The sequence below is a fragment of the Monodelphis domestica genome, chromosome 7, assembly GCF_027887165.1.
Source record: "Monodelphis domestica isolate mMonDom1 chromosome 7, mMonDom1.pri, whole genome shotgun sequence".
NCBI classification, from domain to species: domain Eukaryota; kingdom Metazoa; phylum Chordata; class Mammalia; order Didelphimorphia; family Didelphidae; genus Monodelphis; species Monodelphis domestica.
This window is the reverse complement of record NC_077233.1, coordinates 7727322-7739455: the sequence shown is the minus strand read 5'-3', so window position 1 is coordinate 7739455 and position 12134 is coordinate 7727322. Positions and strand designations below refer to the sequence as shown.

Below are 12134 nucleotides of genomic sequence, written 5' to 3'. Positions count from 1 at the left end.
CTAAAAAGAGCAAATCTTGGGGGCAGCTGGGTGGCTTAGTGGATTGAGAGTCAGACCCAGAGATGGGAGATCCTAGATTCAAATCTGGCCTCAGACACTTCCTAGCTGTGTGACCCTGGACAAGTCACTTAACCCCCATTGCCTAGCCCTGACCACTCTTCTGCTGTAGAACCAATACACACTATTGATTCTAAGACGGAAGGGAAGGGCTTTAAAAATAAAAAATAAAAAGAGCAAATCTTGTTCCCACACACAATGCCCGCCTTCATCACGGCCTCCCCAAAGATGCTGCTGCAGCAGCTCCTTAAACCACCCACAGCAGCGAGGAAGCCCAGGCAAGAACGGAAGCTATTTAACAACTGAATTTGTAAATGATCTGTGTCTGGGGGCCAGCTTCTGCCAAATCCAGACCCTGGAATTTTCCACAAGCTGGAAAGGAGCCCAACAGCCCTTGCCACAGTCCTGAGTTTCTCGTTTCCTTGCCTCTGTCAAGCCTTCCTGAGAATCAAGGTCATGCGGATGGCAGGACTTCCAAGGGGCAGCTCAGGAACCTGGACCATTGATTCCATCCTCCCCCCAACAAGAGTCCAGCCAAGTCTCTTCCCCTGCTCCCTTTGGGCCAGGGCTCTGGCTGGCATCAGAAAACACTCTGGGCAAAAGAGATGGCAGGAGTCAGGGGCCACCTCCGACACGATTAGAACCCCAAATTTGACGTAGCCTTCCTACAGGTCTTCCATGTTCAAGGTAGTGGGACCGTATCTTGGTGCTGGTGGGGAAAAGAGGAAGAAGAGTTGATTAAGCCTTCTCTTACAGTCTAGAACAAAAGCCCAAGATGTGAGGACACATTCCTGATGGCAGAAACTGGGAAGGAAAGAGATGGCAGAGGAGAGCACCTTTCCACCAGGAAGGAGTCAGGGGATCAGAGCTGGTTTGGTGGAGAAGGGATCTCTGGAACTAAACTTTAAGGGGTCATTCAGCACAGACCACAGAGGACGTCAGAGGCTATCTAGGCCAGCTCCTCTTTTTACAGAGAGGAAGTGCAGGTCTATCAAAGTTAAGGAACTTGCCTAAGATCACCCAGGAAGTAAGTGTCAACAGTGAGATTTGAACCCAGGTCCTTGGGCTTCTGTTCACTCTTAAATGCCACCTCTTTTGTCCAGGAGATACTAAAGGTCTGCTCTGAAACAGCTAGCAGCAGTGGAACCAGAAAGAAGGGAATAATTGCCAAGTATTTCAGAGGCAGAACAGATCGGCTGGTGACTCTTTGGGTATGGACAGAAGAAGATGCTTCGAGGTAGTAAGTCTCCGTGCCTGAAGATGATGCCATCTTTACCAGGAAAGAAAAGGCGCTGAGAAGTGCTTCTTAAATCTGCTGAATCGGAGATGCTGGGAGTCGGGGGGAGATATCGAGGTAGATTATGCCCAAGACTGAACCTGGGAGAATGCTTGCATCATTTAGTGGGGAGGCGAAGGGAGGAGGAGAGCCAGCAGAGCAGCCAAGTCTCGCCTCCTGCTTTCTAGGCGTCCTTCAAGGCCAGCCTGACTCACTGTGGGAGGAGACAGCTGTCTCTGGTTCTGTCTGGGGATCCAAGAGATGAACAAACCAGCAGGGAAATCAGTGTGTCTGCTTTAACTGCTACCTGAAATTCCCCTAAATGCTGAGGAAATCTTTTATTCCTTCGGTCCCGGGAGGGATGACACGGCTGGAAGTACACAGCAGGCAGAAGATTCCAGAATCGGCTCGTCCCAAAGAGAACACGTTCTGATGGGTCTTCAGAGGGTGTAGAGAGGGGCAGAAATCTAAAGATGGGAGAAGGATGTACAAAGAAGGGGAAAAGCCGAAGGGCTAACGATCAATCTATGAAATTTGGAGCCAGGGAGAGGTGGGTTCAAATCCTTCTTTTGACACCTACTGGCTTGTATGCCTTCTGCATCTAAGATAGTTAATCAGCATTGATTAAGCACCTACTGTATGCCAAGCTCTGGGCTAACCCCTGGGGATATAAAGAAAATCCAAAGACCGGGCTCTGTTCTCTAGGGGCTCAAGGTCTGATGGGAGAGACCACCTGACAGGATAAATTGGAGATTTCTCAGAGGGAGGCACCAGGGTTAAGGGGGATTGGTTGGGGACGGCTCCTTGTGGCAGATGGGCCTTGAGTGGAGATCTGAAGGGAGGGAGGAAGCCAGGAGGGAGGACACTCTAGCTCTAGTCTTCGATCCTCTTCGCTTTGCTTCCAGCTCCTTGGGTGGAACAACTTTGGAAATCCCTCTGCCTCCTGGACACTCACACACGCACACACTCACCCACACACTAACACACACTAACACTCACTCACTCACACACACACTCACACACACTCACACACACACTAACACTCACTCACACTCACTCACACACACTCTCACTCACACACACTCACACACCCACACACTCACCCACACACTAACACACACTAACACTCACTCACACTCACTCACACACACTCTCACTCACACACACTCACACACCCACACACTCACCCACACACTAACACACACTAACACTCACTCACACTCACACACACTCACACACACTCACACACACTAACACTCACTCACACTCACACACACTCTCACACACACTCTCACTCACACACACTCACACACCCACACACTCACCCACACACTAACACACACTAACACTCACACACCCACTCACACACACACACAATCACTCACTCACACACACTCACACACCCACACACTCACACACACTAACACTCACTCACACTCACACACACTCTCACACACACTCTCACTCACACACACTCACACACCCACACACTCACCCACACACTAACACACACTAACACTCACACACCCACTCACACACACACACACAATCACTCACTCACACACACTCACACACCCACACACTCACACACACTCACACAAAATCACTCACTCACACACACGCACACCAGACAGGGTGAGAAGCCACGTCCAAAAGGGGTATCAGACCAAAGCTGGCCTTGGTGCTGCCTTTGATCCTGACCCAAGGAGGGGGATAACCACGCAAGACTAAAGGGTGCTTCTCTTCTGCACTAGAAAACTCCTGCCCTGAAGCCGGTGGGATGAAGAGCTCCGGAGAGTCTTGTTCCCTCTGATGACCAAGATGGCCATTGGATGGACTGGATGGCATCCATGGCAACTCGGAGCAATTCAGTTTAACTCATTCTAACATAGTCAAAGCACCTACTAGGTGCAGGACACAGAGCATCTAAAGGCAAAAACAAAGCAGACCCTGAGCGAGAGGAGCCGACGCTTTACCGCGGCGTGCGGTGGAGGGTTAGGAGCCAACACAAGAAGAAGTCCAGGCAGGGAATGCCAAGACCTTTCGAAGAGAGCTTCATGGCCCGGGAAAAAGCCATCAAGGCTGGGGGGGGGGGCAGCATTGGAGCAGACTCTAAAGGAAGAAGGAAGGTGGACACGGGGGAGACCCTGGGCAAAGGCTCGGGGCTGTTGTCCTGCATGAGGAACAGCCAGTTTGTCTCAGTTTGGCTGAGACAGAGCATGAGCCGAGGGAAGTCACAGGAGATCGAGCTAGAAAGGGTGATGGTAGATGGGCTGTGGAAGGCCTTCAATGCCAGGCTGAACATCGAATGCCTCACACAGAGGGCAATGGGAGCCAGGGATGGTTGTTCAGCAGAGAAGGGACGTGGTCATATCTGTGCTTTAGGAATATAAAAAGCTTGGCAGCTCTGTGGAAGATGAATCAGAGTGAGGAGAGTGTAGAAGGATGGAGACCAGTGAAGAAGCCATTGCAGGGGCAGCTGGATAGATTCAGAGCTTGATCTGGAGATGGGAGGTCCTGAGTTCCAATCTGGACTCAGACACTTCCCAGCTGGGTGACCCTGGGCCAGTCCCTTCACCCCCATTGCCTCGCCCTTACTGCTCTTCAGCTCTGGAACCAATACAGTTCTAAGACAGAAGGTGAGGGTTTGTCATGCTTTTTAAAGAAGCTATTGCAATAGGTCAAGCAGTGATGATGGGCGCGGGTGGGGAAGGAGGAAGGGAATGAGCTTTTATAGAGCACCTATTTATATAGGTGCCAGGCACTGTGCTAAAAGTTTTATGAATAGTTTTTCATTTGATCCTGACAACAGCCTTTAAGGTAGGTGCTATTATTAACCCCATTTTGTGGGTGAGGAAATGAAGGCAGATAGAGGTTAAGTGCTCGGGGTCACATAGCTACTAAGTGACTGAGGAGGATTTGAACTCAGTCAGACCCACTCTTCAAGAGAAAGTACCACCGGGCTGCCTACTAGTGAGGGCTTGAATGAGGGTGGTGACTGAGCGGAGGGAAGGGGACGGCAACTCGAGGGATCATTGATTGGATACGGACTGTGGGGATGGGGAAGAGCCGAGGATGGTTCTGACGTCGCTGACCTGGAAAGATGGCGGCACCCTCAGTGGAGAGGCAGCAGCTTGGAAGATGGAGGAGTTGGTGGGGGGAGACCCAGAGCCAGGGCTGAGTCGGAGACACCTTTTATCCAGCTAGAGATAGATCAAAGGCTCAGATTGGGAGAGATGCCAAAATGAATGAAAAGGACTCGGGAGCCCCAGCTCGCCAGCAGTGAGCTGAGGATCACTTCGAGCTCCTTCTCCCAGGCTGTAAACCTCAAAATTTCTTAGACTTATAAATGTTGGAAATTTCACCATTGGGAAATTTCATACTTGAAAAATTTCCTATTGAGAGTGGGAACTCTATTGGAATGTGAACCCCATTGGCAAGGGAGGTTCCTCCTCCTCCCTTCTTAAGATTACTTTAGGACAGAAACCTTTTGCTGAACAATGGAAAGGACTTTGACCTATGCTTAAGCATAGAACAGGAATTTCTTTGAGTCATGATTGATTTTAGAATTGATACAATGGAGATACTTGGAATCAATCTCCACCCTATTCAGTCCTAACAGGATTGAGTAAGGGCTGCAGCCTAGATCAAAATTTAATTATTCCAATCTCCACCCTACTCAGGTTAACAGGATTTAGAAAGGGCTGTAGCAAAGGATCAAAGATTTAATTATTTGAAAATATGACCTTCAACAGACATGTGCAAAGCCAGAGACCTCTGGGCGGTCCTGGGTTAAGCTAGAGCCTCCATTGGCACAGGGAAATTGATGGACAGGTGATTGGTAGATGTGAGGACTGAGGGGAGGGAACTTGGATGGTTTCCTTAAGGATAGGGGGGTTTGAAGACTAGAGGTGGTTTGGAGGAGTTTGTCGGAGTGGTTGCGGTGTGCTCTGAGAAGCTTGCTCTGAAGGAAGCTGAAGGTGGGGGCTCTGAGACTGTTTCTCCATTTTGGTCACGTGAGTAATAGGGACTGATCTCCTTTCATTGCCCCAGCTATCTAAGGGCTTGGGCCTTTTGGCCCAGCCTAAACAGAAGGGGTATTTAAGCCCTATTCCCTTCTCTCCCCTTTCTCTCTCCCTCTATCTCTCTATCTCTAATTCCTTTCTTCCTCCTGTTTGTAATTAAAACTCCATAAAAGGTTGACGGCTGACTTGAGTTTTCATTAAGGAATTACATAGCTGAATTCCTTGGCAACCTTAAATTAATATATATCAGTCTTTTAAAAGTGATTTCCTTGTCACACTAGGGAGGGGGTGGGGGCTTCTCCTGCTCACCCCTGCTGCCAGAAGCTCTTACCTCACCCACCATCTTCACGTCTTCGCGTCCGTACCAGTCGGGCTCGTAGACTTCATGGAGGGATTCGGTCAGCTTCATTGAGGCTTCTTGCATGCCTGGTGGGTGAAAAAGACCCGACATTTTCATAGACGCCAACACGGATGCTTTCTGCCCGATCTGACCACCCAAAGAGCTGCTGAGTCCACAAATGAGTATCATTCTGAAAGAATTCTGGTGATATTCTAGGGATGGTGTTAAAATTAAATTTAAATCTTAATAATAAAATACTACATTTTAGGAGATTTATTAATGATCATTAGAAATCAAGAAATAAAGAGGAAACAAAATAAAGACCATGTGCCCATAGCCGATTAGCCATTTCAAAATCTCCGCACTTAGCTTACCACCACCACCGTGCTGGCTGCAAGCCCAAGAAAGAGGCCCAAGAGGACCGCCCACTCACTAATATCCTCTGTCTATAGGAAGTACATAATGACAGGAAGTCAGTGGTCTCCTGGGAAATGTAGTTCTTTTTTTAGGGTAACACATTTTCAATTACACAATGGGATAGGGGGTCCTAAAGGTTAAGGTGCTAGACTGGAAGCCCAAAGGACATGGGTTCAAATCCAACCTCAAACATCTCTCAGCTGTGTGACTGTAGGAACATCACATCTTTTTTTTTTTTAAGACTCTTTCCTTCTTTGTAAAATAGGGCTAATGAGAGAGCCTCCTTCTCATGGTTGTGAAAATTAAACAACATTATTCCTTTCTTTTTTTTAAAGCCCTTAACCTTAGTATTAGTATTAATTCTAAGGCAGAAGAGTGGAAAGGGCTAGGCGATCAGGGTTAAGTGACTTGCCCAAGGTCACACAGCAAGGAAGTGTCTGAGGTCAGGTTGGAACCCAGGACTTCCTAATTCCAGCCCTGGTGCTCTAATCACTGCCCCACTTGGTGGCTCTAACATTATTCCCACAAAGTGCTCTGCTCGCTTCAGACCCAAGTGCTTGGTTGGCTGAGGGGCCTCAAAGGCTCGCTTGTACACCTTCTATACCACTCCTAGTGACAGTTTCTTTGGAAGGGAAAGATGACTAACACATGCTTGATTTCTATTCACCAAGTTCAGAAAATGCCATTGGAAGGGGCCTTGGCAGCCAGCTCAGGCCCCTCATTTACAGCAGAGGCTGGGAGAGGCAGGGTGACTCCCTCAGTGAAGGGAGGAGCCCCAGATTTGAACCCAGGACCCCTAACTGCCTCAAACCAAAATCAGGGACAAAGCAGAGGCCAGCACTTCACTCCTACCCACGGTCTTCAGTGATCTCAGAGGGGACCCTGATGTCAAAACAAAACGACTTCTGATTTGCTTTAATCCTAACATTAAGCTCTGCCCCAGCTTTCAGGAGACAAGAATCAGTGCTGACAAGATCTACCCAGGGCCAAGGTTGCATAGAGCTTAGAGGCTGTCTTATGCAAAGCCCTCCTTCCACGGAGCAGGAAAAAGAAGCCCAGAGATGAATGACTGACCTAAGGTCAAACAGGCAGGGATGGCAAGGCCAGGCTTTGGCCCCCCTGAAACTGTGGCTCTGGGAGACAGCAAGCCTCTGAAGCTGGACTTCTGTTGGAAAGAGAAGCATCATTTCCTCAACTGACCATTGGTTAGAGAAATAGATGGCGGGCCTGATCCCCAACCAGACCTCGGGGCAGCTGAGGCTTGGCCAATGGCTGTCGTGGAAGGACACCACACCAGGACCAGCATTGCACATCCTCAGTCTTCCTGTGGCTCTCCAGGGGAGAAGATCCAGTGGTCCAAGTCAAAGATCAGCTCCCCAACATGACCAATAGCCTCAGAGAAGTCACAGGACTTGCCTAAGGCCACCCAGGCAGGAAGTGACCAAGCTAGGATTTGAACCCAAGCCTTCTAAAGGAACTAGCCGGAGCTCTTTCTGCTGTCGCTCTCCAGAGGACGGTGCCTGGAACAATGCTCATCATTTACAGGGCACCAAACCAGGCAGCCCCGACAAATGTTTATTTTCTGTCTCGATTCCCTTCTTTAAAAGCCACAGATTACCCTGAGAGCTACCAAACCCGTCAGTGACGCCCTCCTCAGTCTGCAGGCTAAAACGGCTGAGTGTCAGCCCCATGGGCAGTACAAGGAATGGGCCAACACAGCTCCTGCCCCCAAGGAGCTCCCTAAATATGTGCCCACAACCACACGCAAACAAGCCAGAGACGGCTCAGCCAGGAAGCTCCTAGCAGGGAGAGGGCTTGGGGAAGGCTTCCTGGAGGAGGTGGGAAATGGAGAAGGGAGGAGGCATGGCTGTTCCTGAGGCTGAGCTTGACAACAGCTTGACTGTGGGCTGCCAAACTCAGCAGCTAAGTAGAATGTGAGAAAATCTTGGAAAACTCATCTGTCCTTGGGCTGAGCAAACAGAACTCAAATGTGGGTTTGAAGCTGCGAGAAACACCCATGTGTAGACACACACACACACACACACACACACACACACACACACACACACAGATATTCTTCTCATGCCTGGCCAGCATGAGTCATCTCCCATTAACTGTGGTCAAGGGGTGAGCGAGGTGGACAGTTGATGGACCGCTGGGTCTGGACTCAGGAAGACCTGAGCTTAAATCCAAACTCGGACATGCATTGGTGGAGTGACCCTGGGCAAGTCACTTCAGTCAGTTTTGTCAGCTATATCATGAGAGAGTCAACCAGATGGCGGGTAAGTTGCCTTCCAGCCTCAGACAGTTCTTAGCTGGGTGACCCTGGGTGAGTTCTTTAACTTCTGTCTGCCTTGGTTTCCTGAACTAAAGAATAGACCTCACAATAGCACCCTCTCACAAGGCTGAGATGCTCTCTGAACAGAGCCTTTCAAAACAGATTCTTTTGAAAAAGGAAATTCACAGAGGAGCCTGGCTCGGAGTTCATCCTCCATTTTTTCTCCTTCAGGTTTGATATCTGGACAGTTCTTTAACAATTGGAGCTGTCCAGCAGCTGCACCTCCCCCTTCCCACTCAATGGAAGTCCCCAAACAAGGAAGAGCTGGCTGGCCCCTGGCAGGGGAGTCTGTGGAGGTGCTGGTTAGACCAAATGGCTTTTGAGGGTCCCTCAGCTGGGGTGTGGAACAGTCCCGTTTCCAGAAGGATAAACTTGCATTGGGAAACTGACCACGTGAAGCTGACATCTCTTCTAATGGAAATGATGGCTTTTATGTGGCCCTATTATGAGATAGCAGCTGCTCCCACCCTGCCAAAGCCTCGTAGTCACATGTAGACCGTGTGGGACACTCACTGGGGGGGGGGAGCGGGCAGGGGGGCCACAGGGTCTTTGTAGGGAAATGCACAGGAATTCTGGCTCCAGGACCAAATTGCTCCAGATTGCATGCTTTCTTGGCTCCTATATTTGCTCTTTATAGAAAGAGAGAGAAACAGAGAGAGCCAGAGCCAGAGAGAGCGAGAGAGACAAAGAGATGCAGAGAGAGACAGAGACAGACAGAGAGAGACTGAGGGGAGAGAGAGAGATAGACAGAGAGACAGACAGACACAGACACAGACAGATGGACAGAGAGGATAGGAACAGGTCCCTGCCAAGTTCACATATGCTCCTATTTCACGACTTGCTCCTGAACTTGCACTTTCAATACAGAAACAGGGAGAGAGAGAGACAGAGAGAGAGACAGAGAGACAGAGACAGAGAGACAGAGACAGAGACAGAGACAGACAAAGAAAGGCAGACAGAGAAAGAGAGAGGAGAGAGAGACAGAGACAGAGAGACAGAGACAGAGACAGACAGACAGACAGAGAAAGGCAGACAGAGAAAGAGAGAGAGAGAGGAGAGACAGAGACAGAGAGACAGAGACAGAGAGAGACAGAGAGACAGACAGAGAGAGAGAGACAGAGAGAGAGAGAGACAGAGACAGACAGAGAGAGAGAGAGACAGAAAGAGAACGAGAGAGAGAGAGAGAGAGAGAGAGAGAGAGACAGAGAGAGAGAGAGAGAGAGAGAGAGACAGAGAGAGAGAGAGAGAGAGAGTTTCCTCTTGCTGTAGTTCTGACTCTCAGTCATCATTTCTCATTGCTCTCAATGTGTCTGACTCCTGGGAAAACAGTTACCCCAACTACTTAGAATTGTTTCTAGAGAAATAATAAATGGGGTCTGGTTGGACCCTACAGGCTCACTCATGGGCAAAGCACCTGTCTAGGCTTTCCCAGCTCTGTTCTTGGCTGAGTTCTGAATAGTTGAGTCTTAAATGGAATCTAAAGATTATCAGTTTGGAGCTGGAAGAGACCTTAATGGACATTTGATCCAACACCTCCATCTTACAAGATGAGTAAACTGAGGCATGGAGGAATTAAGTGATATGTTCAAGGTCACCCTGGATCCACTGACTTAAACTCCCCATATTATCCTCGTGCTTCCTTCATGGCCGGCTCCACCAGTAAGAGAGCTCCCCTAACATTCTCCAATATTTCTGTGTCAAGATTTCCTCTCCCTGTTCTGTCTGTGCTTCTGACATGCACCCAAGCTCTTGGTGGCCATCCTGATGGTCCCGAGTGCCCATAATCCAAAGGACATGTTTGCTGCCCCCTCAGGGAGGACATTTCGGGCTGCTGATTTGTTGAAGACAAGAAAGCAGCAGCTGTGGCAGGAGCCCTCCAGAGGGTGCCAGCGCCTCTCATTCTAAGTCTGCCCCCAGATGAGAGGAGAAGCAGGGAGAACCTGGGCCTCTGACTGTTCATCCTAAATGGGCCTTTAGATTGGAGATGTGGATCTGAGGGTTGACAGGAGAGAGAACAAGAGAGCCAGGAGAGACCCAACTCAGCCCTGGCAGGGCAAAGCCATGCCCTGACATGAAGGAGTCTGCTTGCCTGGGCGCTTTCCCCTGTGCATTTCTTTCCCTGTTTTATGTGTGCCTGGGTAAGTCTTGAGCCCTGGATCCCATCATAGGCTGCCGGAGGACGTCAGCACAGGGAAGACTAAGGAGTCGGGAGATGTTGACTGGCCGCCATTCCTCTCCTGGGAAGCTGTTCTTCCTTCCTCCCTTCCTTCATCTGCCAGGCTCTAAGCACTGCTTCGCTCCTCCATTTCCCTTGTGCCAAACTGACTGTCTGTATTGTGCCTCTCCTGGGAGGATGGAAGCCCCTCGAGAGCAAGTTGTGTCTTGTGTTTGGTGTTTGCTTCCTTGACAGTTCATTCTGAGTCCTGAATAAGTGTTTCTAGAATTGACTAGAGCCGGGAGAAAGGCCTTGCTGACACCCCTTCCTATCCCCTTCCCCAGTTCCCTGACATGCCAACCTCAGAGGCCAGAACCTTACAATCTTTTAAAAAGATTTCTTTGTCTTAGAAAGGATACTGTGTATCCGTTCCAAGGCAGAAGAGTGGTCAGGGTTAGGCAATGGGGGCTAAGTGACTTGCCCAGGGTCACACAGCTGGGAAGTGTCTGAGGTCAGATTGGAACCCAGGACCCCCTATTTCCAGACCTGGCTCTCTACCCACAGAGCCACTCAGCTACCCCAAACCTCATGATTCTTTTTTTTAAACTTTTATTTAAGTATTTTTCCATGGTTATATGCATGATTCATGCACTTTCCCTCCTCTTTTCCCCTTGCCCCTCCCAGAACCAACAAGCTAACCCACTGGCTTATTCATGTATTATCACTCAAAACCTCACAATTCTTGAGAAAAAACTTGAAATCTCAGAAGCTTTATGCCAAAGTGGAAAAAATTAAAAAAAAATGTAATGGTGGGGAATTATTTTATATGAAGTAAAAAGGAAGTTGGGGGCAAACTATGACTGTAAAAAATCTTCGCTATCCAGTTTTTCAGCAAAACTCTTGTCAGTGCCCTGAACTTCCAGATGTCCCCTGAGCTGGCCATCATCAGGGCGGGGAAATTCATCAGCCCACAGCTGGCCTCCCATCTTTGAATATACCGCATGCACGCGAGGGCTGATTGCCACATACTCCACAGAATTATCACCCAACCCACCAGATGCTGCCGATGTCATTCTTTCTTCCAGCCACGAGCTCTCCCCCTTCCTGCTAGCAGTAAAGGTGACAACTCCTCTAGGAAGCCCTCCATTCGGATTTGAATCAGAAGCGAGCCCTCTCATTTCTGGATGCGCTTTCTTGGGCACCCCAATATTATCTTGCAGCAGCTTTTGTCTGCTGTGATGCACGAGGGGCCACGTTATCCCTATTCTAGGGGGCTGAAGCCTCCTGTTAGCCTTGGCAAGAGTTGCCCATATGTACTTCATTGTGTTTGGACCTTCTGCTCAAAACCAAACATGGTGGCAGGGGGGGGGTGCCTGTCCCAGAGAGCCCAGAGGTGCTTTCTCCTTCCTTTGGCTTCATTACAAAAGGGGTGGCTCTCTTGTCCTGTCTTGGATCAGGGCTCCAGCAGTGAGTGGTCCAAGGTCAGTCAGTTTGGAATTTTCCCTCATCCTGCAGGATTAGCCACA

The 12134-nt window shown here is 49.4% G+C and overlaps 1 protein-coding gene across 3 annotated transcripts in view; it reads right to left on the bottom strand.

Moving 5' to 3' along the window:
* Window positions 1-12134, bottom strand: part of AMPH (amphiphysin) — a 195272-nt gene that overhangs the window by 64846 nt on the left and 118292 nt on the right. For all 3 annotated transcript variants that reach the window (XM_056804142.1, XM_056804143.1, XM_056804141.1), the window contains exon 4: window positions 5690-5784. In XM_056804142.1, coding sequence (XP_056660120.1) covers window positions 5690-5784 — 95 coding nt within the window. The remainder of the gene's footprint in view (window positions 1-5689; window positions 5785-12134) is intronic.